The sequence below is a fragment of the Phyllostomus discolor genome, chromosome 11 (assembly GCF_004126475.2).
Source record: "Phyllostomus discolor isolate MPI-MPIP mPhyDis1 chromosome 11, mPhyDis1.pri.v3, whole genome shotgun sequence".
Lineage (NCBI taxonomy): Eukaryota > Metazoa > Chordata > Mammalia > Chiroptera > Phyllostomidae > Phyllostomus > Phyllostomus discolor.
The window spans coordinates 68,544,721-68,570,587 of NC_040913.2; the positions used below are offsets into that span (position 1 = coordinate 68,544,721).

The 25,867-nt window shown below is 48.5% G+C and overlaps 1 protein-coding gene across 5 annotated transcripts in view; it reads left to right on the forward strand.

The window, feature by feature from the left end:
- The first annotated feature begins 3,517 nt into the window (after positions 1–3,517).
- Positions 3,518–25,867, forward strand: part of SH2D4A (SH2 domain containing 4A) — a 50,425-nt gene continuing 28,075 nt past the window's right edge. The window contains exons 1-4 of one of the 5 annotated variants that reach the window (XM_036011516.1): positions 3,518–3,684; positions 9,154–9,536; positions 20,819–20,975; positions 22,392–22,563. In XM_036011516.1, the coding sequence (XP_035867409.1) occupies positions 9,356–9,536; positions 20,819–20,975; positions 22,392–22,563 (510 nt within the window). In that variant the 5' untranslated portion in view covers positions 3,518–3,684; positions 9,154–9,355. Of the gene's footprint in view, positions 3,685–4,040; positions 4,236–5,938; positions 6,800–9,153; positions 9,537–20,818; positions 20,976–22,391; positions 22,564–25,867 lie in introns of those variants that run through there. The other 4 variants (XM_036011518.1, XM_028526579.2, XM_036011515.1 and 1 more) reach the window with 4 other exon arrangements.

Consider the following 25,867-nt stretch of genomic DNA (forward strand, 5'->3'; position numbering starts at 1 on the left):
ATAGAAGCATTTTGTCTCCTTTTAAAGTGGAGAAGAAATATATTTTTGGTTCTAGATTATGCCAGTTAATAGAGGAAACCTCAGGAGATGGGAGAAAGGAAACAAAAAGGGGAGGTGGTAGAGGAGAGGGGAGACAAACTGAAGAGGATGGAGAAAGGACTACAGAAATTAAAAGGAGGAGAGATATTTACAAATACAGGAAAGAGACACATGGCAAGAAGAAAGGAAAGGAGACAAGGAGAGAGAAGGAAGGAGACACTGGGTTTCATGTTGAGAGGAGGATCGTACGTACTGTGTGTGTACAGCCTGCATTTATTTGGGCTGTTAGCATCCATTCAACCGGCATGCACTGCACACCTGCTGTGTGCCTGGGTGTTGGGGAGGGTTCAAATTTGCATAGGCTAGTCCTTGCTGTCATAACATTTACACTTCGAAAGAGGCAGAAAACACACACAGCTACTGAACAGGACAGAGCTGCAGCGAAGTGGCAGCAGGGGCCCTGGCTGTCTGCTCTCTGCTGTCCCCCAGTGTCACCACAGGGCCTGGCACCTAGTGGGCTATCGTGAAATGGTTCTTGTGTTAAATGCTAACTTGTGATGTAAATATATAAGCACGCAAGAGGCACGGACTGCTTCCAGTTGGGAGGAGAGCAGGCAAGAAAGGTTTCCTAAAGATCGATGCTTGAAGGACAGGTAGGATATTCATAAGCCAAGTTGTGGGACAAGACTTTTTAGACAAGCTCCACAGTGTGAAGCTGCAGAGCCGGTATAGCTTTGGGGCATGAAAATGCCAGATTATCTGAACGCAGGATTTGCATCAGGAAGGTGATACAGTTGAAAGACATTAATGTTAGGTTGTTCTGGTTTTTGAAAATTGTCAAGAGGTTAAGTCTTCCTTTGGACAAGAAGGAGGGGTGGGCATCAAAGATGTTTTTAGCAACCAAATGAAGAATTAGACTTAAGTTCATCAAGATGAGTTTGATAAACTCGGAAACGTCTTGCCTGGAGCACCTGCAGCATAGTTTCTGACAGGAGGGTCGGTAATTTGTTACCCGTCTTTGGTAATTTGTTACCCGTCATTTGGGTCCCGTCTTTGACCCAATCTCTAGGAGTGCTTGCTCAAAACAAAGACGCCTGGCCCTTGCAGATATTATATTTCTTAGCTCTGGGGTGAGGTCGAAGATCCGTGTTTAAATAAGCTATCCAGTACATGAAATTTCCTATACATAAGGCTACCTAAAACTGGCTTAGAAACTAGACCAGAGAGGAGGTGTATTAGTTATCTATTGCTGTGTAACAAGTGTCCTCCCAATTGTGTCTTAATACAACACAAATTTACCACCTTAATGTTGCAGGCCGGGAATTCAAGAGTGGCTTAAGTGGGTGATCTCGTGAATTTGCACTGAAGCTCTAGGCCAATGCTGCAGTCAGCTGAAGGTTTGACTGGGGCTATAGATTGCATGTCCAAGTTCATTCTGTGGCTATTGGCAGGAGCCCCCAGTTCTTCTCCACGTGGGCTTGTCCATAGGATTGGTCATAACATAGCAGCTGGCTTTCTGAGGAGTAAATGATCCAAGTGCAGGAAACACACACACACCAAGACAAGCTGTAACGCCATTTATAGGCAACACAATGCAGTCCCCCCTCCTTATCTGTGGTTGGTCAACAGTGCTCTGAAAATAGTAAACGGTAAATTCCAGAGAAAAAACAACTCATGTTTTCTTTTTTTTTAAGATTTATATTTATTTATCCTTAAAAAGAGAAGAGAAGGAGAGAAATAGCAAAGTGTGAGAGAAACATTGATCCGTTGCCTCTTGTACACCCCCTACTAGGGACCTGGCTTACAACCCAGGTTTGTGCCTTGACTGGGAATCGAACCAGCAACCTTTCAGCCCACAGGCCAGCACTTAATTCACTGAGCCACACTAGCCAGGGCCCTACTTTTTTATTGAATTTACTGGGGTGACATTGGTTAATAAAATTACATAGGTTTCAGGTGTACAGTTCGTTAATACATCACCTGTGTTCAGCACTCCAGGTTAAGTCTCCTTCCATTCCCATTAACTAAGCCCATACCCTCTTCTATTCCCCTACCCCCTTTCTCTCTGGTAATGATCATTCTATCATCTGTGTCTATGAAACTCATTAGTTTTAAACTGCGTGCCACTCCAATGAAATCTTTCCTGCTCTGCCCTGCTCTAGACATAAACCACCCTTTCCTCCAGCATATTCACACTATACATGCTACGCACACCTTAGTGACTTAGTAGCCGTCTCTGTGATCAGATCGACTATCATGGCATCATGGTGCTTTTGCTCAAGTCACCCTCCTTTTACTTAACAATGGCCCAAAGCCATTCACATAACTTTTATTACACTGTATTGTTATAATTCTTCCATTTTATGATTGTTATTGTTATTAATCTCTTACTGTTCCTAATTTATCAATTAAACTTTATCATAGATATACATATATAGGAAAAAACATAGTATATACAGGGTTTGGTACTACCCGTGGTTGTAGCCAACCCCTGGTGCTCTAGGAACGTATCCCCCACAGCCAAGGCAAGGACCACTGCACTAGGAGGGGGATCGCTGAGGCTGCCTTGGAGTCTAGGTGCCCTAGGAGGCAAAATCCATAACCTAGGTGTGAAGCGATAGCTTGAAATGATAGTACGTGATGTGAAATACTGTGACCTACTGTGTCTGAACTCTTACTACTTCCAGAAACTGTTGTAAGCATTTTACATGTTTTACCTCATTTAACCATTGTTAACAACTTAATGAGTTAGGTAGGCGCTGCTGTTATGCAGAGGGCGAACCCAAAGGACAGAGAGGTGAGTAGCAATGTGGGAGCGCTGTGATAAAGGACCTGGAGAGAGGTGAAACGTGGTGGAAGGTAATTGGTTGTTACAAGTGCCCTATGGAATTTTTACTGCCTAATGAACCACTCTTCACGGTTCATCAGCTGTTCACTCCACAGAATGTTAGGATTCACTGTGAGCTGGCCACAGCTAACCAGGGGCAAATGTCACTGCAGCCAAAAAACACCCCACAGGCCATTCATTTAATGAGCAGAGGGGAACAGAACCTAAACCAGAAACTCCTGCCTGTTAGGATGCCTGGGATGGTTCCTAAATAGCTAGGTCTGGAAGGCTCTTTCTAACCCTGAGTACCTTCTGCAGTTTGGAGAGGCTGGAGGCAGCAAGACAGTGTGGTGTTTGAACAGAGCAAGCCAGGCTCCTGAATTTACTAGACAGGCTGGGGAGAGGTGGACTGTTTTACTACATCTTTCCCCAACAAGTGCGGTCTGGGGTTCGCCAAATCCAGCCACTTTTCTCCAGTTTTGTACTTTTCTCCTCAGGGGAACATACCCTCCAATGTCTCTGTCTCCACTCCAATTTCCCCTGAGAGCTCCTCCTCCGGTCCTCAGGCAGCTCCTCCCTTCATGCGCCGCCCCAACCTGTTCTGGCTGAAATTCTCAAAGTTCTTGACCTTCAGATTTTTTTTTACTTTTCGTGTCACTGTGGTTTCCAGTCTCCATCTTTCCAGCCTTCCTCCTTCTTGATCCTGTCCTACAAAGCCACACCGGTACTGGCAAGTGCCCGAGAGTTTTGATCATTTACTTAGTGGCAACAAAAGAAAAAAAGTAAGATCCAAAAGACGCTGGAGCAGAACCCGAGAGGTGAGCCGACTTGGCCCGTGGGACTCGGTGTAACTGAGAAAGGCCTGCCGGCCCCCGCTGGCTCCACCTTGCAAGAAACCTTGAGCTCTAGGGTGGAGAAGGGGCCGGGCCGCTGATATGAATAAGTTATGCAGAGACCCGAGATGGCGGGACCAGCAATGAACCGTCGGAGACTGCGGGTGGACCATGTGGCCTGGGCCTGGACCACCGCTGCGAGGCCAGTGGGCCCCCGGGACAGCGGGCCTGGCGTGCAGCCGGCCGCCGGGCCCCGCCGCCGCCGCCTGGCCCTGGAGCGTGTCCAGGAGCCCGGGCGGGGCCGCCAGCGCCCAGCCAGTCACCCCGGCATGCGGGCCGTGGGTGGGGCAGCGCGGGCGGGCCGGGGCTGAGGGACGCTGTTTGCCAACCTCTCACTGGAGTGTTTGTCCAGCCAGCCAGTGCGGCTCGCGGGTGCCTCTGCCTGTCCCTCCCTTCCTTCCCAGACAGCTTTGGCCGCCCCAACTGGACGTGGTGGGTGCGCGGGTCGCCCGGCCAGGTGAGCCCCGGCGCTGCAGGTGGGTGCCGTGGTGGAGGCAGAGGCCGAGAAGGGGAGGTCGGGAGAAGACTGGGGACCGGGCGGTGGGAGGTGGAGGGGGGTTTTTGGGGGGGAGCGGGAGGGCGCAGGGCTGGCGAGCGGCTAGGCCTGCGTGCCACGGCCCCTCCGCCGCGCGCGGGTAGGCTCAGGTGCAGGAATGGGCGGCGAGCAGGGCCCCGGCGGACGGGCGTCCGGTGTCCGGTGTCTGGTGTCCGGTGTCTCGAGCGCCGGCGGTGAGCCAGGGGGCCGGGGCTCCCGGTCGCTCTAGGGGGGACCCCGGAGGAGGCGGGCACAAGGCACGTGGGAGAGCCTCGGGGCAGTTCTGGGCTGCGGGCGGGGCTCGGTGTCCCCGAGGAGCGTGTGCACACTCGTCAGGCCGGGCTCCGCCCGGGAGGGAGCTGGGGCTGCGGGGTTGTGGCGGCCCGGGAGGGTCTGGGCTGCTCCAAGGTTTCTGGACTCCAGTCCAACAGCCCCAGCGCCCCACCGTCTCCCCCGCCGGCCCCCGCCTCCCGCGGCCCCGCGACCTGCGCACCACGCCGGTGCGGCCGCAGCGACTCGCCGTGGACGAGCACACGCACACACGTGGGTAGAGCCGTGGGGACCCCTTCGACCCACACCTTCCAAGAGAGAAAGGGAAATGGTTTCAGCGCGCCAGCACCGGGGTATCCTGCGGGCCCTGAGCGCGGAAGACCGGGGCCTGCTTCAGACTCAGACAAGGGCCCCGGGTTAGTTCGATGGCGATGGCCTTCCTCCACGAGCGGGCGCCGAGCGGTCCCTGCCCTCCCTCCCGCGCCCGAAGCGGGTGGGCGTGGAGACGCAGTGAGAAGTCACAACTTGTCTCTTCCCTCCCCAGGGTCGCGGGGAAGAGGCGAGTGTGGCAGATCTCTCTAAACGCAGTCTCCTCTCCTGTGAAAAGGCCTTTATTTGATTGCCTGTTTAATGGAGACGACTTAGATGCAATATTTTTTAAGTGAACAAATGGAAAGCATATGTGGCCATAGATTTGGCGTGTGAGTGGAATTTTCTAGAGAAGTTTGTGTGTGCAGTAATTTCAAATTTCTAAGGAATGGTATATATTTACAAAACTTACCGAATTGCCGTCAGCTCTGGTAATTTATTTTATCCTCAAAATGGCCCCTTTACAGATGGATCAATAAGATAAAGTTGAATAAGATAATTGCGAATCTGAAAACAGAGCTGGCTATTAAAAATAATTAAAATTCAAACTGTATTCTTAACATTATAGTCATACTGTCGACATTATAATTTGTTGTGATTTATGCTGTATCTCAGGTTGTTGTTTGCTTGCTTTGGTTTTTGTTTTGTCTCCGAGTCATTAAAGCACACCCCTTGTTTTGTAGAGCAGGGCTGGGACGTGTGCGAGTCAGGCCAGGTCTGCGGGCATCCTGGAAGACACGGGACCCTGTGGCCCTGGAGGAATTGAGTTTTGACCCTGTGGCCCTGGAGGAATTTAGTTTTGGAATACATAGCAGATGTGGGCTTATGGCTTGTCCTTACTGTCTTTTAAGAAAAGTGGTGCAGAGGAAGAAAACTGAGTCCGCTGAGCGCCTTCTTTCTGTTGGGTCCTGAGTGAATGGAAGTGTGTGGCACTCGGCGCGTCAGGGGAAGTCACTGGAGTTTGATTCAGCGTCACGATGACTATCCTGTCAGACAGCGAAAGCGGGGCAAACCCTGGCTGGTTAAGTTCCTCGTTCCTATTTCCTCTACCCTGGCTGACTCTGCTCGGCTCTGAACCTTCACACAGATTGTCTGGCATAGTCCTCAGAGGATTCACAGTGCAGGCCTTCCTGCACAGACGCAGAAACTGAGTCCAGAGAAGTGAAGTCACAGCCCAGAGTCACACAGCTCATGAGAGGCAGAGCTGAGATTCTGGGCGGGGGCCTTTGCCAGTTGTCCTCTGAGCACCCTGTGCAGGGTTTGACTTTTCCATCTGAAAGCCTGGGGGAGGAAAGAGTCCGTTCACACCTGTAGGAATCAACAGGCTTAGAATGGCATACGTGTCACTTAGCTGCCTGACCACAGGACTGTTGTCAATTGAGTCCCCAGGTATCCTTTGAAGACACAGGGAAGCCACTGTCTTTCCTTCAAGATCTGCTAGTTAACTTTCATGCTAAAGATCCACGTTTGCTTCAAAAGGCAAAACAAAAAGTGAAAACTGTGGGCGAACCTCAGCATCTCCCCACAGAGCTGCTGTGGCTGAGGCATCTGCCCGAGAGGCCCTCTGTGGCACACAGCTTCAGTTCAGCATTTCCGTGCTCGCCAGAAGTTGCTGGTCTTCATTCAGATATTTCACATGTGATGTGATATCACAGTCTGATGATGTTCTGGCTCTGGGTTCGCAAAGAAACTCCACGGTACTGGTGGAGTCCAGTCGAGCCGGCTCAGAGCCAGGCTGCCCCAGGTCCACCACCCTCCGTCTTCTCCATCTGAGACGTGGGGCGAGTGGGAGGCTGAACCCCGAGGGCTGCTGTGAAGACGAAAGGAGTTAATACACGTAGCGTGCTGAAGGCAGTGGCTGCAACAGTGAGTGGATGCTCTTGTTACCAGGCGTACTCTGTGTGGGGGAGAGGGGAGGGATGTGAATTTGGCACTTTCAGGGTTTTATTAGCTTTTAGGTTCTACCCACGCTGTTGCTGTTGCTGGGATTCACCCCATTTGAAACGGGGAACAAAGAAGCAGCCTCAGGTTTCCTCAGGCCCCTCATTTTCTACCATGTTTTATTTCTGTGAAAGTCAACGATTGGAGGCTTGGAAGGGCCAACAGAAGGGCATTCTCACTGGAATGCTAAGGGGTCATCCACTTTGATTTCTCAGAACTTCATCTCAACCAAATTCTTCCTCTGAATTTGTCTCCAAATTCTTCCTCTGGAGACAAGAGGTTGGTCTTGGGGCCCTCTCTCTCCATTAGTGTGAATTTAGTGAGCCCTGCCCCTTGGGAGGCTGTTAGAACCTCAAAGTCAAGAAAATGTCACAGGACATCTATTTTGTGGCTGTTTTAGCCTTTGAGGCTCACCTCAAAGCAAAATACAAAGGTAGATCCTGGGATAGGCATGCTTGGTTGAACTGGAGCCAGACACTGCTTTTAATTTATTTTAATTTTCTCTTAATATTGTGTTTCATTCAAATTCCAGTAGTTGAATGCTGCAGAAGATAGATTATAGGATGCAGTTAGCAAGAATAGTTGCAGACTGCTACACAAGGAATAGTTAGTAAATCTATGTGCTATGTTATGCAAACCACTTTAGGTTTGAGCACTAGTTTCAAAAGACTGGCACAGATGGAGAAGCAGTTTGTAAGGAAGAGGAGGAAGAGAGGAAACTCGGGGACACTCCCGGGGGGGCGGGGGTGGGAGGAGCACCACCGTCTGGCTGTGTGGATGGCAACAGGGGGAGGAACCTAGAGGCTTAGGAACTGGGGTGAAGTCTAAGAGAGTTTGAACTTAGTTTGGAGAAATCACATGTGAAAGGGCATGGCTACATAGTGAGATTATTGAGGCATGATAAGCAACAAATTATTAGTCAGTTTCTTAGAATTTTGGTGAGCCTACCACATTGAAACAAATGAAAGTCTTTTTTCCAGAATGGAAATGTACATATAATTTCCTTCTTGTTAAAAAGTATGATTGGCTTTTCTTTTTAATTTTTAAATGTTATTTATTTATTCTTAGAGATAGGGGGAAGGAGGGAAGAAGGGAGAGAAACATTGATGAGTGAGAGATAAATCTTGGTTGCTTCTTGCACAGCCTCAACTGGGGACCTGGCCACAAGCCAGGCACGTGTCCTGCCTGGGAATCACAATGATGACCTTTTGGTTCTCAGACCGGCACTCAATCCACTGAGCCACAGCAGTCAGGGCTTTTTTTTTTTTTTTAATCAACCGAACAGAAATGTGTAAAGTGGAATGAGACGTCAGTGGAATCGTCAGCCCCCTTCCAGTAGAGCCACTGTGAGGCACTTGTGAATATACTAGTCCATGCCACACTCAGGTGAGAAATCAAAGTGGACAACTCCTTGACATTCCAGTGAACATCCTCCAGTTGGCCCTTCTATGCTTCCAATTGCTGACTTTCAGTCTTTTTAAAGGAGCCTCTAATGAACTCTTTTTTAAAGCAAGGATCCTTTGTAATGAACCTAGCCACCTCTCCGTTCCCCCAGTTTATCTGATCTGTAAATTTAGATTTTATTAAATTAGGTTATCTGCAGGAGGTACACCTAAAACCTGGTGACCTTCCAGAATGTACGTGAAGGTTCTCTCCTGCACTCGCACTGTTTTCATAGTTCTAGTAGGTTGTCTGAAATTGCATTGTCCTTCTGTGAAGATGAGAGAACACGTGTGTTTATTCAGTGCTACTACGTTTAAGGGGAAAGTGGGAAAGTAACATTGTGGTCTAATTTTTATTTCTTCTTTTTCCTTCCTTGAGCATGGTTCTGTTTCGGTTTGGTTTGAGGTAGGCAATTCTGTGAGGTCTCAAAAACAGTATTTTTTTTAAAATCAGTTGTTTGGAAAGAACCTTTAATTTCCTCCTCTCTTTTTTTTTCTTTATTTCTTTTCTGAGCCACACAGTTGGTTTGTTAGGCTCTGAGGTAGTAATGTGTTTGCTTGGCTGGAACAAGGCCAAACCTCTGTTAAATTTTCTGTTTCCCTGAGGCTGACCTGTAAAAAAGTTAGGGTTTGCTTTGTTTTGTTTTGATAAAGTATCTTTGGAAATTACGGGTAGAGGTTACACAAACTCAACGAAGCGTGCCTCGGCTTTTCTTTTCTTTTCCTCATAAATGAAAAGCAATACTGCATTTCCGCCCAGCTTTATTCGTAAGCCTGTCCTTGCCTGGCATCTACACATTTTAATAGTGCCTGCTTTTTGGCTGTTGCTCCTGGCAGGTTCACGAACGGCGTTTTGGGCAGGATGTTCGGTGCCAGGAACCAAGAGCCCGTTTGCTGAGTTATTATCCCCGTCACTCGGGGCTGCTGTGAGTCTCTGGGAAGGAAGGTCCTTCCAAGCGCCAGCCCAGGTGGAGGGCACACCAGGAAGCCATTTTCAAGAACTTCTGCCACAGGTGTAAAAGACTCCAGAGCTGCGAAGATGCTGAAACAGATACTGTCGGAGATGTACATAGATCCTGATCTGCTGGCAGAGCTCAGCGAAGAGCAGAAACAGATCCTGTTCTTCAAGATGAGGGAGGAACAGATCCGCCGATGGAAAGAAAGAGAAGCAGCAATGGAAAAAAAGGAGTCCTTGCCAGTGAAATCCAGACCAAAGAAAGGTAAACTTAGCCACGTTTCTCCTGTGAATGCGCTAGGGGGACGGCTCCTGGCTCGTGTGAACATTTCACGCTAGTCAGAAGTAAGCCTTGTCGAGTTCCAGTTTAGTGGATGGACCCTAAGTGTTATTGAGATTCTAATAGGGCAATTTATCAACTTGAAGTCTACACTCAGGAGCACATACACACACACAGCAATTACCCTGGAGTTGTGTAAGCAGATTGCTTGAAACCAGACCGACCTTGGGCTGAAGTAAAAAGTCACCTGTGAGTTTGATGTGAGGGGCATTAAGGAAGGTTTCTATCCCCACTATTATCACAGATGCCTAGTGATCTACTTACCAGCATACAAAGTCCTTGTATCAGCATCTTTATAGCAATTGTGTTTGCATCTTTCAGATTTGAAGAGATTTTTCTTTGAGTTATCATTTTAAGAGAACCACCCCTTAAAATACAAATACTGCTACAAGGAAAAAAGTAATAATGTTTTTTAGTATTATAATTTCTTTTAGTGTGAGTTAACTTTTCAGATCTATTTCTTCCTGAGCCAAGGGATTCCTTGGTAGCTTGAGAGGCCTTTTGAAACTGTGGGGGAGGAATTCTCTGAGCATCGAGACTTAGAGTATGTATACACAGTCATAGAAAAGCACACGGTAACCTCCCTCCCCAGCCAGCGCCCTTACCCGCCCCGTCATATTTTATTATGGATGAATAACTAAGTTGTTTTTTAAAAACACACAGCTTTCAAGGTCACTTACACAGGCATTCAAGACCAATTTCTCCTCATTTTTTGTTAAGCTAGGGAAAACAAAATTTGATAAAGCCATTCAGGGCTTCAAAGATTGAAAAAATGAATCTTACTTGAACACTGATATGAGCAGACTTAAAAAGGAAGTCAGTTTAGTGACCTTTGCCTTATACTACTTTTTATTAAAACCTTTTTCCAATTAAGCCTTCATAATGATATAGAAATAAATGAGTATCTCATTCATTAGTATTACTGTTATTATCAGTGGCAGGTATTTGTTAAATTTGTCAGGCACTATGCAAAGCACATTTACCTACGTGGTATCTCACCTTCACAAAACTTCTGCAAAGTCAGTATTAATTTTCCCATTTTACAAATGAAGAAAACGGGATCAGAGCGGTAATATATGCAAGGTCACACCTCGGGTAGGCAGGTGCCCAGTTCTGTTGGCTATCACAGTGCTCTCCACCATCCAAAACAGAATTTTTCCTTCCACAAGTAACACGCCCAAACTGAAGCATCACCCTCTCACCTTTCTGAACTGGTTTATGCCTCTCCTTGAGTTCTTTATCAGAGTGGACCAGGTACAACTGGGCCTCTCTGGGCGCCAAGTTCACTGTGGACATAACACACTGATGTGGTGGGTTACTTTGGGGACTAATAAGAGCTGAAAGGTTCTGTCCCTTGGAGTCAGTGGCCCAGGCTGCTTGTTAGGCTCTGGGTTTCTTACGTTTGCTGAATCCATCTCCCTGTGGTGACTTAAGAAACAGTTGCAGTTTCTTTGCTTAAATTCTTCCTTTACAGAGTTTTGATTCTACCTCTCAGAAAACCTGTATAACTGTATGAGTTAAGTGATCATGAAAAAATGTATTACTATACACAGTGAACGTTTTATCGGTATTTCATGTGAGGAGTTTATTATTCCCTTAAATTTAACACTTGGAAAAATATATTTTGCATTAAGCTAGTTCCTCTTCTGACCACAGAAAAGGCAAGTTTTTGAGATTCTTTTCCCACTTCCCACTAAAAAGACAGTAGCTCTCTGTCTGTCGCATTGTTCTGCCTCTGGAGCTGAGGCCACAGATAAAGGCAGTGTGGTCATGGCAGGTGATTTCCAGAGGTGTGTTCTGCCACAGGCCTTCTAGCCCCTGGCCAGTGTGTCTTTAGAGGCCTCACCCTGGGCTCCGCTCCTTCTAGGCCTACCCTGCCTGCCTTCCCCACCTCCCGGCCTCTCTGCCTCCCCCCGCCTCCCCCCCCCCCCCACCTCTCCCCCACCTCCACCCCCTTCCCACCCAGCCAGCTTGTACCAGGCTGATTTGAGTTCTGTTTTTTTCTCTGCGGTTCTTAGCCAGGCTGCAGCTTTGGAGATGTTCCTGGCTCTTTATATGCATCATTGAGTTTGTCTGGTTGGTTTTGTGAGTTTGTTACCCCAGTACATTTAATTTTAAAAATGTAAATAAATATATCTTAGGCCCACCCCCCACTGCTTGACCCCAGTCCAGCCCATCACATGGCCCTGCTTTCACTGTGGTCCGGGCGTTGTTCTGTCTGCACGGCCGGCTGGCTCTGGTGAGGTTTCAGGGAGCGTCACTGAACTGTGTGACAGTGCGCATCCTCGGCGCCTGCCCACCTTTTAGTCCTTGAAAGGCTAAAGTAGGAGGGGCTAAAGTAAGTAAAACAACCGGAAGTAAGGACTTAATTCAGTAATGGATCAGAAAACCATTTCAAAATGTGGTGGGGAAATGTGATTCCTAGAGAGGGGGACATACGGACCTCCTCTGCCTGCGGGGGTTGCGAGTGCCGCTGTCCCGGGATGGCCGCGAGGCGCGCATGGTTATGGAGCTCTGGAATGAAGCTCCTCTCACTGAGGCGCGCTTTCGGTGCAAATGACCGATTTCAAAGACGTGGTAGGAAGGAGATAATGTAAAATACCACATTAATAATTTTATATTCATTCCATATTGACACAGTATTTTGGATATCTTGAGCAAAGTTTTACATATTAACATAGACTCACCTGTTGTTTGTAGTTTGCAATGGAGCTACTCCGGAGGTGTGAGTACAGAGGCAGCTCACATGTGGACAGCGCTGCTCCAGTCTATAAAAGTAGCACCGGCCGGTGTTGAGTGCGCTGACAGTGTCTGGGCCCTGAACTCAGTGAGGAAATACATTATCACATGAATACTCAGAGCCAGACCTGAGGCTCAATTCATGTTCACACTTTTGAGGCTGAGGGATGAAATGGACCTTGAGTCTCTTTCCCAACGCTGGTCCTAGGAACAAATATGCTGCATGTGGAGCTTACCTGGAGCTTGATAATGTGTGCTGGCATCGGGGCCTGCCCTGGAGCCTTCATCCTGCGTGGTGTTTTCCAGAGGAGGCCTTTGCTTAGCAGAGGGCTGCCCAGCATTGGTTCACTGGGTCTCTCTGAAGTCGCCGGAAACCTTATGCAATAGGGTGGGACCTGGTCACTGTGTGTGTGCCCTTGAAAGGGACTTGGGGTCCTGGAACTTCACTTGCTGCATTCTCATTGTTGCCAAATGGGGAAGTGCTTTATGCAAAGCCTTCCGTTGTTCAGGAAACAATGATCTAGCCCTTGGCTTCCTCCATCTGCAAAGTCCAGTTCCTTCTCTCCCTTCACTCTCAACCCCACTGTGGTGTCCTCCACCACTGGATTTAGTTCTTACCTCAGCTGATGCTCCAGCCACGTCTGAGCTGCTGCTGAGTCTCTCTCTCTCTCCTGGCGTCATGGGTCTCCTGCTGTCTCCAGGACAGTTTCTTTTCCATCTCTGCCTGACCCCTGAGCATCTGTGCTCCCCAGGGGGTGCCTCACTTGAAGTCTGAAGGGCTGGTTCTGGCCCCGTGTCCTGCCTTAGTCTGTTCCCCTAACTCTGACCTTGATAGCACAACTGAGCTTGGCTTCTTACGTGGTGAGCATCCATGTGTAGGTGATAGCAGCCCCTCTCAGCCCCTGAGCTTGTGGATGCTGCTGGTCTCCTCCCCTGACAGAAGTTCTCACCTCACCCCCACCTGCTTCCCCAGATGCAGCACTGTGCAGGTTCCCCAGCTTCCCGCTGTCTTTTTCTCTCTAAAATAAGCATAAAAAATTATTAACGTTTTAAAAGAGGGACTTTAGTGTTAGTCACTACAGGGTTACTACCCAGGATAACAAATCTGGCAACCAGTGGGGAAAGCAGCAGTCTTAAGTAGTTTCAGGAAGTCCTGACAGGGCTCGCTGCGGTCCTCGTTAACCTGCGCCTGGGCTGGACTGAGCCTTCTCCTCGCCCATCTTGCTGTGCGAAGCCCAGAGGGAATGTGACAGTAACGCCCCCCTCCTCCCTGAGCTGCTTCAGCAGAGTCCTGTTTATGTTTGTTATCCTGGCATCCGTTTGGGGGCTTCACTGTTTGCTCTCCGAAGTGTTTCAGTTTGGATGATACAGTACGAGGCTGCCCTAAACACACCAGAGGTATCGTGGTCACGCATGCCAGTTTTGAATTCTAGTTTCAATTTCACTAGCTCTATGATCTCAGACAAGTTACTTACCCTGCCTAAACCTTAATTTCCTCATGGTAAAACAGGGTTAGTAATAGCCTTGGGGAGACTCTAAATATTTAATGGCAAACACAACACAAGCATCTGCCAGAAGGGACATGGGGCGCTGGCCGGGGACTCAGTTGGTTAGAGTATCATCCGGGTATGCCAAGGTAGTGGGTTTGATCCCAGGTCAGGGCACACACAAGAATCAACCAATGAATGTATAAATAAATGGAACAATAAAATTGACCTCTCTTTCTCATCAATAATGAAAAAGAAAATAAAGAAAAAGAAGGGACATGGCCAGCCAGGCATTTGTCTTTCGTTTGCTTTCTGGATCAGGGGTGGCTTATCCTAGAAGCGGGGCCAGAGTGGTGGGAGGTACTTAGAATGTTCAGAGTTTAGGGAAGTATATCGATATTTTAACAACCTGGGTACAGGTAGGTGCCCTGCTTGTATCAGCCTCGATGACCCCCCCCATCCCCCCATTGTATTTAAATTTGTTAGGAGGCCCCTGGTGTGGATGCTCTTCTGTCTTCCATGAATCCAGTCCCTTGGCCAGTCCTCTCTGTGGGGATGGGGTGTACAGTTTCCCCCTTATCCATGGCTTCGATTTCCATGGTTTTAGTTACCCTTGTCAACTGCAGTCAGAAATATTAAATGGAAAATTCCTGAAGTAAACAATTCCTAAGTTTCAAGCTGCACTGTTTTGGGCAGCATGATGCAATCCCATGCTGTTCTGCCGTGTGCCCTGCCTCCGGACACCCCTGTCCAGCATGTCCAAGTTGTGGACACTCCCTGCCTGCCTGCTTCTGAGCTGCTGTCTCAGCTCTCAGATCCACTGTGGCAGGAGCACCCTGCTGGGGCTCAAATGACCCTTACTCCACTTAGTAATGTCCCCAAAGCCACTCACATAACTTTTGGTACAGTATATTGTTGTAATTCTTCTATTTTATTACTATCGTTGTTAACCTCTCTCTGTGCATAATTTATAAACTATCGCGGGGATGTGCATATAGGAATAAATACAGTATGCATAGGGTTCGGTACTACTCACAGCCTCAGGCATCCACTGGGGGTCTTGGAACACATCCCCCGTGCAGAGGGGGGTGACTGTATAATTCTCCTCCCTCCCTCTCACACCCTCCCCTGTTACCCTGGTTGGTTGTCCCGAGTTTGATCCAGTCACAGCGGAGTCCATATGCTGACTCGGAAGCACAGTCTCAGAGCTGGGAGGGCCCTGGTGCTGCGTGGACCTACACGTGAGGGGACCATCCACACTGACACCTCCAGTGTCTCCCTCCTGCACCCCTGCATCGCCGGCCCGTGCGACTGGCCCTGGGAATCACTGTGTCCGATTCAGGGCAATCAGACACAGTGATGACCTGAACGGTGTCATGCTGAAATATAAGCCTGGAAGAAGCCCAGCCACCTCCTCGTCAAGGACACGTGTCACCCGCTTCATGCGATATTTTATAGCACTGTATTTAGACGTTACATGTGGGGAATGAGGTGTGGGTATGAGTCTCTGCACAGCAATTCTTTGTGCTGTGGTACCAAGCAGGCCGGAGCCACTATTCTAGAAAATCTGTTTTTAGAAGAAATTCTCAAGCATCCCTAAGATAGCAAACATGACCAGCACTGTAATATATAAGCATGATTCAAGGACTGGGAGAAAAGCTTGTAATTAAATGGAAGTGCTATATAAAGTTCCCTCTCTCATTGTCCTCTGACTGAAGTGCTTGTAATTTCAAGGTGAAGTAGACAGAAAATCCAGAATGCCTGGATAGCACTGCATGTGTGTATATTATATAAAATACACACACACATATAATTTTAACTTAGAATAAAAGTTATATTTTTAAATTTTGTTTATTATTTTTATCTTCACCAAAGGACATTTTTTCATTGCTTTCAGAGACAGAGAAACATCAATGTGTGAGAGAAGCATCCATGTGCTGCTTCTCATTCACACCTGGACTGGGGATCGGCACCTGGACCAGGAATCAAACCCACAACCTATGTGTGTTCCCTGACTGAAAGTTAAACCCATGACCTTTCAGTTACGGGACAACGTACCAACTAACTGAGCCACACTGGTCAGGCCTTGATTTTTAATTTTAAAATATTTCTCAATTACAGTTTGTATTCAACATTATATTAGTTTCAGGTATACAGCATAGTGGCTAGACATTTATATAACTTACAGAGTGACGCCCCCATAAGTCCGGTACCTGCCTGGCACCACATGCTGCATTACAGTATTATTGACTGTATTCCCCTGCTGAGCTTTACGTCCCCTTGTCTGTTCTGTAACTGCCACTTTGTACTCCTTAATCCCTCACCTTCTCACCTCCCATCTGACCATCAGTTTATCCTCTGTATACAGGAGTCTGTTTGTTTTGTTTGTTTATTTATTTTTTTACCTTCCACTTATCAGTGAAATCCCAGGGTGTGGCTGCCCCCTTAGGAGCCCTTAAGTTTGTACCTTTACCTTCAGGAAGTATTTGGGGATGGAAATGTGGTTCTGAACCTACCAGTTTTCAGCTCTTGCCAGACTGGAGCTTCTCTGCTCTCCTTGTCAACACTGTCTCGTTTACCTGTTCTCCGAGTGTCCCTCTACCCATCAGTCCCTGAGCCTGGTCCCTGGCACCCGTCCTACAATCCAGCGGTGGAACCTGCCCTTGTTTCCCGTTTGGAGATATCTTCCAGCTGCCTGTGCTCCGGCCGATGCTCCTTCTGTCTCTTGGCCTGTGTGCAGTGCCCAGAGCACAGCAGGCACTCAGTAAATAACGAACTTCTCCAGAGCGCGTACTAGCAGCCTCCGTCTTTCGCCGTTGTTTCTGTCTCACTCTTTCAGCCTGTCCCCACCTGTCTCCTCCACGTTGTCCTCTCTGAGGCGGCTCAGTCCTCCTCCCTTCTCCCCTCCTCTCAGCGCATGGGCTCTGTTCCCTCTGCTCCTCCCTCGGCCGCGTGGCCCTGCGTTCTCTTCGCCTCCTTCCCTGTCAGTCAGTTACTCAGGAATCAGAATCTGGTTTTGTTTTGTTTGGTTTGGTTTCCTTTTGAACCAGCACTCTCTTTGCTCTCCCTTTTCTTTTGCCTCCTGAATAGAGCACGTGCTTTTCCAAGGCTCTCTCCTCGGCTTTGTTCTCTCTGTGACTTCATCTGTGCTGCTGGCTTCAACAACACCATCTGTGAGGTCACCCCAACCTCACGTGGTCCATCTCAGCCTCGCTTCTGACTTCAGTTCCATACTTTAGTATCAACTGAAACTCTGCGTGCAGATTTCTAGTAAAATTAAAAATAATTTTTTCTACATCTGCAAAATAGCTCACTCTCTAACTCCTCGAACAAATGCACTTTCTCAATGTCACTGTTCCTGCTGTCCTACCACTGACCTCCCAGTGGTTAAGTCTCAAAATGTTGGCATCATCTTTGAGTCCTTCCTTGATTCAGCCACCTGGACCTTACTGTCCAGCGTGACACTGCCCTTTCCCTCATTCAGGCTGTGGTTGCCCCCTCCTGTGTTCCCACCCTTCCTCTCTCCGCACTCAGTCACCGGGCTCCCACCTCCGGCCACCCTCACCCACCAGGTGCTGACAGGCCCCGGCGCGTCTTAGATCGCTCCTCTCATATGGGCACCACCAGCCCATACAGTCACGGGCCTTTTGTTGGTCACGAGATCAGGAACGGAGCTAGTATTTTCTGAGCATTTATCATGCGACAGGTCTGTGAGGCCAGAGTTACTACCTGGGTCTTATTAAAGAGGGAATTCAGGCTAAGAGAGGTAAAGTGACATAGATATGGTCACATAAAAAGTTGGTGGGAGCGCTGGGATCTCAGTGCCCCTTTCTGTGTTTATGCAGTACGGGCCCGAAGTTTAAATCCTCTAGCCAGGTGTCTAGGACCTGTGCCCTGTGGGGTTTGCCCCCCTGCACAATCCTCACCCTGTGTCCGGTGAATTCTAAACCTTTCCCAGCTCCGGTCAAGACCCTTCTTCCCCATAACCCCCACCGATTCCCTGCTGTGACCTCCAATCGTGCTGTTCTTTGTGTTGGGCACCAAACCCTCTCCTGCTCCCTAAATTCCACATCCCTCCACCAAAACTCAGCACAGACAATGTCCCTTCCTATTTCTTCTCTGTCCTTCCAGAGCAATTCCTCCATCCTTTGAACCCTCGTTGGACTTAAAATGTAAGATGGCCTTCCAAACTTGTTAGTTCATCTTCTGAAGCATTCCCTTACCACCTTAAACACCACCCTCCCACAAGGTGTTGCTTTTATAATTAATTAATTATTCAATGCCTGCCCCCTCCAACTGGAACGTAAGTTCCCTGAGGGCAGGAAGTGGTTGCTGTTGTTCACGTTTTTGCACGCATCTACCTCAGTGCCTGCACAGAGCAGACACATGATATAGTTTATCAGATATGTGACCTCATGCCTCGCTCTTTCTCTCAGACTCTAGGTGACTTGCAGGGAGTGGCCCCATCTGTTTTATCCATGTGTCTCCTGCAGCATCTGGCTCTGCCTTGTGCTCAGAGTTGGAAACTCCCAAGTCTTTGTGGAGTGAACTAAACAGAGGCTTAATGCCCTCCTTCACATCGGCAGGGGGCTGAGGGTATCAGAGTCTCCCCCCACCCGCCTAAGGTTTTAGCGTGGTGTGTGGAACCCTGGAAGCCTCCGCAGTCTCTCTACTTTCAGCCCTCGTATGAAAGCCCCTGAGGGTGAGGAGTAGTCAGGACGGAGATTACCGTCAATGCCACTCTGTCCATAGACCTCCTTTTTTGGCACCTGGCTAAATCTGACATTTTGTGTCTAATTCTCTTTCTTCTTGTCCCCAAACCACAATCTTTTTTAACTGCACCATACTCTCACCGCCCGCCTCCTTTTAAAGTGCCAAGACTCCGTCGGGTCCTCTGCTTCGGTTCTCTTCTCTAGTCTTAGTTTCTGAGGACCCTCCTCTGCTCCCAGGCAGCGCTGGGATTTCTCTCCCCCACCCCCCAGAGCAGTGCCTCCTGCCCCCGCCTGCACCTTGTGGGCATCTCTGGAGACGGTTTTGGGAGACGCGTGTGCTGTGCAGCACTGAGCAGAGCTTCTGGGATTCCTGGGTACCCCTGGGTACCCCTGTGGCCCCCCCACCTCGCCCCAGCACTCTGCTAGTCTCCTCTCAGGACATCTCCCTCCTGCTGTCAAAAACATGGTGGAGTGTGACTTAGGTGAAGGTTGAGAGATGGACACAGTGAAAAATGTTATTAGTTGCCCCGAGAGAGTGTGGTAGAGGGAGTTTTATGAGGTGTGACAGCTTTCGGAAGTTAATGAGCCATTTGGCATTTCTCCAAACGGAGCCCAGCTGGCTAGGGCTTGTCCCCAGGAGGGCGCACTCGGGACTGATCTCCCTTCACCCCTGGATAGCCCTTCCCTGTTTCTGCACTAGTGAAACGGCGTGAGGTCAGCTTCCTCCTGAAGGATACAGTCACTCCTTTCATAGTGAAGGCTGTGATTCATCTCCCCACCCCCACCCAGTGTCTTACCCAGCATCTTGCAGAAAGTCTCCACTGCGCCGGGCAGAGGCGAAGCACCTGGGAAACGCACAGCTCTGACCGAGCAGCTGCTTCTTCAGTGAATTCCCAGGCAACAGTAGGAAGTAGGGCAACAATGCGGGGGACAGAAGATGCTTTAATTGGAAACCTTCTTCTACTTAATGTAAGGAGACAAGACAATCCCAGTGTGGATTTCCAACCCAGAAGTGTGGTCTGGCCTGTGTTCCACTTGGGTGCCTTTTACATGTACCCGGACCCCCGGCAGGTTTGAGGTCCTCAAGGCCCTGGGATTTTGACCAGAACCAACTGTGGACCGGGGTGGCCCTGGGCAGTTCTGCACTGGGGCCTTCAGATTTAGCTGCAGCTCTGGCCTCTCCCAGCTGTGCTCCACTTTCCCTGGGTTTCAGGGAGCGTGACCTGTGCGGCCAGTCCAGGGAGTAGGGCACTGGGCTGTAACAGAACCCTTGTGACCAATTGTAAACAAGGGTTATTTAAGTAGCTTCACCACGTATCACACTACCAGTAGCATTATCTTCTCACAAGCGGGTGTGAATCTCTGAGCAGCCCTATAAGTAAACAGTAGGAGAGTGATGATAGCAGTTAACCTCTCTTGAACTCCTAGTACGAGGCAGGCACTAGGGCACAGGTGGCAAACACAAGGCCCGAGGGCTGAATCCGGCCCTCCCTCTTGTTTTATCTGGTGGGCACCTTGTTTTTGCCCAGCGGCAGCACCGAGCTCTTGCTTAACTGTTAAGGAGTAGTTACATTTATACAGTCCTAAAATTACATTCAGCCCTTTGAAGGCAACTGCAAGGCTGATGTGACCCCCCCCCCCCCCCCAGTGAAAATGAGTTTGACACCCCTGCCTCAGGGGAAGTGCCTGGTGTGCCTAGCCTGCCCATTCCCATGGCAGTCCTGTGTAGCAGGTATTAGTATTCCCACGTCGCAGGGGAGGAGACCGAGGCTTAAAGAGGTTGAGTAACTTGTCCAAGTCACAAAGCTAGTAGATGGCAGGGCTAAGATTTAACTCTAAAATGTATGCATTTTAGCCAGCAATGGAGCCTAGAGAGAGACTAGGAACACCAGCCTCTGGAGCAGCTGTTAATTCTGGGTCACAGGGACATGCTAGGCTCCAGGGGTTCCGGTAGCTGGCATTAGCTCTGCTGCCCTAAAGGTTGATGTAAATAATGCATGCTTTCTTCCCACCTTGCCTTCCTCATTGATAAAACAGACACATTCAAAACCCATATGTATCATATTTTAAAACAAACGTTGCTGCAGCCGCCGCCAACTGTCACCGTGTCCACTGCTGCCTAGAAAAGCTGCTCGTCCCCGGGAGAGTGGGAAGTGATTTGCTTCATCTAGTTATTTTCCCCCCAAAGACCCTAAATCCTTTAGCGATGGGAAACATACTAACCCCCACCGAAAGATTCTGTTCGATCCAAAGTTTGTTTTGCTTGCAGAGAACAGCAAATCTGTTCATTGGAAACTGGGAGCGGATAAAGAAGTCTGGGTCTGGGTGATGGGCGAGCACCACCTGGACAAACCCTACGATGTGCTCTGCAATGAAATTGTCGCCGAGAGGGCCCTGAAAGCACAGCAGGAGGCAGAAGAGCTCAGGTAGGAGATCTGCAAGCCCACAGCAGATGAGGCCAGGGTGCTGCTTGCTCACCACATCTCCTGAGAGCGTAGGGTGGGATTTCAGGGTCACTAACTTAGATTTCTCTGGGAAGTCTCTTTAGACATCTGGTAATCCCCTTCCTTCCCACAGTGCTATCCAATCAGCTGGGTCATGTTCCCACTCATTCTCATTTTGTTCTGGATGTTGTTTCCCCAGCGGTCACTGGCTTCACCAGAAGCATGCTAGAGCAATGCGGGCCGATACAGCTGAACAGCAGTGATGTAAGTGACTGCTCACGCTTCAGGCCTTCAGAGAAATGGCTTAGACATGGGCAGCTGAGTAGGCAGGCCTGTGAGGTGCTTACACTGTGCTAGGCACTGGGAATTCAAAAATGAATAAAGAGCTTCCACTCAGGAAGGACAAACAGGCAGCTGCCTACAGCCAAAACAGACTGTGATGGGTGCTACAATCAAGTTATAAACAGGGCATTAACAGAGCCTGTCATTCAGATCCACAGAAGAGGGGGCATCTGAATTGAGCCTGGAAGGAAAAGTAGCATTTTCTGGCTACAGAAGGTCAGAAAGGAAATTGCAGGCAGAGGGTATAATCAGGACCCCTAAACTCTAAACTTGATACGTGGTTCTTCAGGTAACGTTGAGTTATTCTGAGTGTTCGGGGCACAGGGGCACAGAGAGGGGACGGGGGCCATGCTCTAAAGTGCCCGAAGGCCAGGTTTAGGAGTTCGGACCTCGGTCTGTGTACAGTGAAGAGGTTTTTGAATAAGGAAGGGACATGATCAACTGGAGATGCAGGAAGGCGACTTGGTGGTGGCAACGAGAGAGATGACAGATGCCCTCTGCTTGGTGCCCCAGGTGGCCTCTGTGAAGCCTGCTATCCCTTGAGTGCTGATAGCCCTATCAGAGCTGGTGAAATAGATTCAGGCACACGGACCTCCATGCAGATCCCAGGGGCTGATGATACTGCCCACCCACTTCCGTAACTTAGAACTATGAATGGGCCTACAGAGATGAAGGCATTATTTGCTGCTGATTACAGGAAGGCAGTGTACCCTGGCAGTTTAACTTCTGAACCAGCAGTTGGGCAGACGTGAGTTCGAATCCTGGCTCTCCACTATGTGGCCTTGGATAAAGTACATAATTATTTTGAGCCTCTTATAAAAAGTAAAGATAACATTACTTTTACTTTTTATAATAAGTAAAGGTAAGTAAAGGACTTCCTCATACGGATTAAGTTTATGTCTTTCAAATACCAAGCAAAGAGCCCAGCATATGATAAGCACTCAGTAAATCATATCTATTCCTGTTTTTCATATAATTTGAACCTAGACATCTGCTTTGGAAAAGCTGTCGATACTGAAGAATGTTTTTGATGACCCCATATTTGTTTCCCTTCAGCAAAGCTCAGCCCAAAGAACTCACCAACAGCTTCACCTCGAAGTCACATTACTGTGACCCGCAGACACCTTGCACCTGGGAGCCTCAGAACCTCGGTCAGAAAGCAGCGGGAGAGGAGGAGTCGGGGCCAGACTCGAGACCAGCACCACCCCTCAAAGAAGAGAAAACTCCAGTGAGTCTTTCCTTCTGTAAATGTGCAGAATTCCGTCGCGGTGGGAGATAGAGATACTGGGACCCTGAGGTCAGTGTAGCTGGGCGTCAGGTCTTTCCTTGCAGGCCCTGCTATTCGTGTGGGGGCTCTGGTTCGCCTGTTACTTCCCCGAAAAGGTAAAGCACCCCTTCTTCATGGGACTGATGTGTGGGAAAAAAAGAACTCTAGGAATAAAATCTTGCTTTTGAAGATATTCTCAGGGTTTTTTCTTCCCTGTTGTGTATCTTTTATAACGGAGGTCAGCAGTTTTTCAGTGAAGGGCCAGAGAGTAAACACTTGAGACTTTGTGGGCCCCGTGGTCTCTGTTAGGATGAAGGGCCTGTCTGCGTTCCTTTTGGAGCCTTTGTTTGCCAAGCCGGGCGGAGGGCGGGTTCGGGCTGCAGGCTGCAGTTGGCTGACCCCTGTCCCGTAACGATGGCCTATCTGTGCTCTCAATTTTGCTCCATCGAGTCTTCCCCTGTTTGTTGAGGACAAACATCAGTGCCTCTTTGGTCAGAGGTTCCTGCCTGTATTGTGGGGACAGCTGTCCCTCAACACAGCAGAAGTTTCTACTTAGAACTGGTAGGAATTCTCTTATGTTCCAGGTAGTTTAGGAAGCTCGGATGTAAGCTCTTGCTCCAGGTGGCTTAAGAAGCTCTTGCTACACAGATTATAGTTTGGAAGAGCAATCATAGTATATTATAAAGTACCCCCTTGGGCTGGGGGTTTCATTACACCGAGAATTAGCAGGAGGTTTGCATGTGTTCGACTTCCGTTCAGGTCCTCGGCTCTCTGACAAGGGCTGCATGTCCTCTTGACCTCTTTGAGGCTGTTTGAAAGGGGTATGATTGTCTGTCTTGCCTACTTCACTGACCCCCCACATGGTGAAGCACACTGCTGAGTGTCTCATCTAAATTCTCACAATGACATCGTGACCTGGGATCTGTTTGCACTTGTCCATCTTATAGGTGAGGAAGCTGTGGGTAGGTGTGGCTGCTCCGCCTGCCTAGGGTCTTGCAGTTGATAAGAGACTGAACCAGGATCCAGACCTAGGTCTGCAGGAGCCCTACATGGGTCACTCCGTAACTCCTGTGCCCGATGGCCTTATTAATATGAGGAATGTGAAAAAGCTTTATGAAGGGCTAAAAATATGAAGTTTAAAATATTCAGAGCTACACAATTCTAAAATCTGGTTTATGCCCCAGGCTCAGCCCTGGGTACTTTCCTCATGGTTGCAGATTTTCCCTCCCAGACCTGCTTTGCACTCAACACGTTTAATGCCAAACTCCCTCCACACAGCTGGCGCCCTTTCCACGTCCCTAACGTTGAAACAGCAGCAACAACCAAACAGCTCCTTCAAGAGCATTAAGTCTGCAGGACTCTCCTTGTGCTTGAATTACAGTACTTTCCTAGACAACAAATTTCACAAGTAAGATGAAAGATTAAAATAAAAATTAGATACCATGGTATTTCCTGGGTCATAAATATTCCAGGGAGAGTGGCGCTCTTCCATTCCTGAGACATCTGCTCGGCCATCATAGGGAATGCCATTGGGGCCGGGGGTGAGGAAGCATGTAGGTACAGGCATACGGAAAACACAGGTAGGAGCTTTTTCCATTCTTGTGTTTCATCTGTCCCTGCATCAGAGAAAATGCTTTCAGGGTCTTAGAAAAAAATCTGTAGACAGTGAGGAGAGGGCCCAAGATGGGTGGATTTACTCATTTATTTAAGAAGTTCCCATTACGTGCAAGGCACTGAGATGGCAGTGTAGGAGGGAAACAGGCACCGCTGTCATGAACTTCACAGCTGAGGAAGCGGGCCGAGACCGCGTGTAGCAGATCATTTCGAACAGTGATACACGCTCGAAGGGAAAGGGCCCGTGTTCATGTCCCCCCAGCACACTAGCACTGGAGCAGTACCAGGGATCGCAGGACGGCTTTGCAGAGGACACGCAGCTGCAGACAGCCACACAGGACGCCCGCGGCCGGCAGTTCCAGCAAAGGGCCAGTGTGGGCAACGGCTGTGCCCCTGGAGGGAATGGGGGCTTTGGGGACACCGAAGAAGGCTGTGTGGCTGGGGTGTAGATGGGAAGGAGGAGAGTTCATTATTGAGTAAGAGGGCGGGGGGTGGGGGAAGGGCCAGCCAGGACAGGGTCTTGGGGGCAACGTAAGTGTATTGACCCTTTTTTTCAAGAATAGGAAATTGTCAATGATTTTGAAGCAAGAGCTTGACCTGATCAGATTTGTATTTTGAAAGGAACTGATCATGTGTGGATCAGAGTGGGTGGGAGGAGCAAGGTTTCCAGCACAACCCAAGTCTCTCAGCTTGGGTGCCTGGGAGAACCAGGGGTGCCATAGCATAAATAGAAGCAACTGGAGAGGAGCTGGTTTTAAAGGAGCTCATGAGTCTGGTTTAGAGACAGCAAGGATTTCTCATGCTACTTGAGGCGGCAGTAGTGGATATAAAATGATTTTATGCATAACAGTAAAATACGCACAGTTTGACTTAGAGTTCGCAAAGCTTTTTCTCATACATTTATTTCATTTCATAAAACTCCTGTGAGTAGGCCATGCAAGTATTATTTCTTTTGTACAGATAAAGAAACTAATGCTCAGAGATGAAATGATTTGCCTCCAAATAACAGAAAGCCCTTGTTTTTACACAGCTTCTTGAATTCATTCTCTAAAACACTTGAGGTATCTGCAACAGAATTCATCACCTGCTGTTTCAGATGAGCACTCTGGTGAGAAGGCAGGACTAGAGCTTAGGGAGCTGTCCAGTGTATATTTCCAAAAAGCAATTGGGGTTTGCACAGTAAAGATTCTCATGTTCCAGCCACAGTTTAACTGTAATATCTACAAGGACATTCTCATGTCTTTAAAATTTAATGGCTTACCCCAGGCCTAAAATTTATAATAAACAGAAAAATTACCTAGCATATTTTATTTAGTTTTAAGTGATCCTGATGCTTATTTAAATAACCATAAAAAGATTTAAAGAGTAGCCAGTCTTCTAGGATATTGTAAACCACAAACAAAATCAGCTCTAGACTTACTATGTAAAATGATCGTGTTAGATTTGCAATACATTTCCACATGACAGATCACCACCAGTGTGCCCCAGTTAAATTCAACCCAAATATTGACCAGCACTGTAGAAATTCTTGTGCCAGAGTCACTTACTTATAGGAGACAGTGCTTCTACTTGATGAAGACCCCATGTATTTATAGTGAGGAAGAAGAGAGGACTGGATTTTTGCATTTGTATCAGCCAGTTGCCCCCCAGC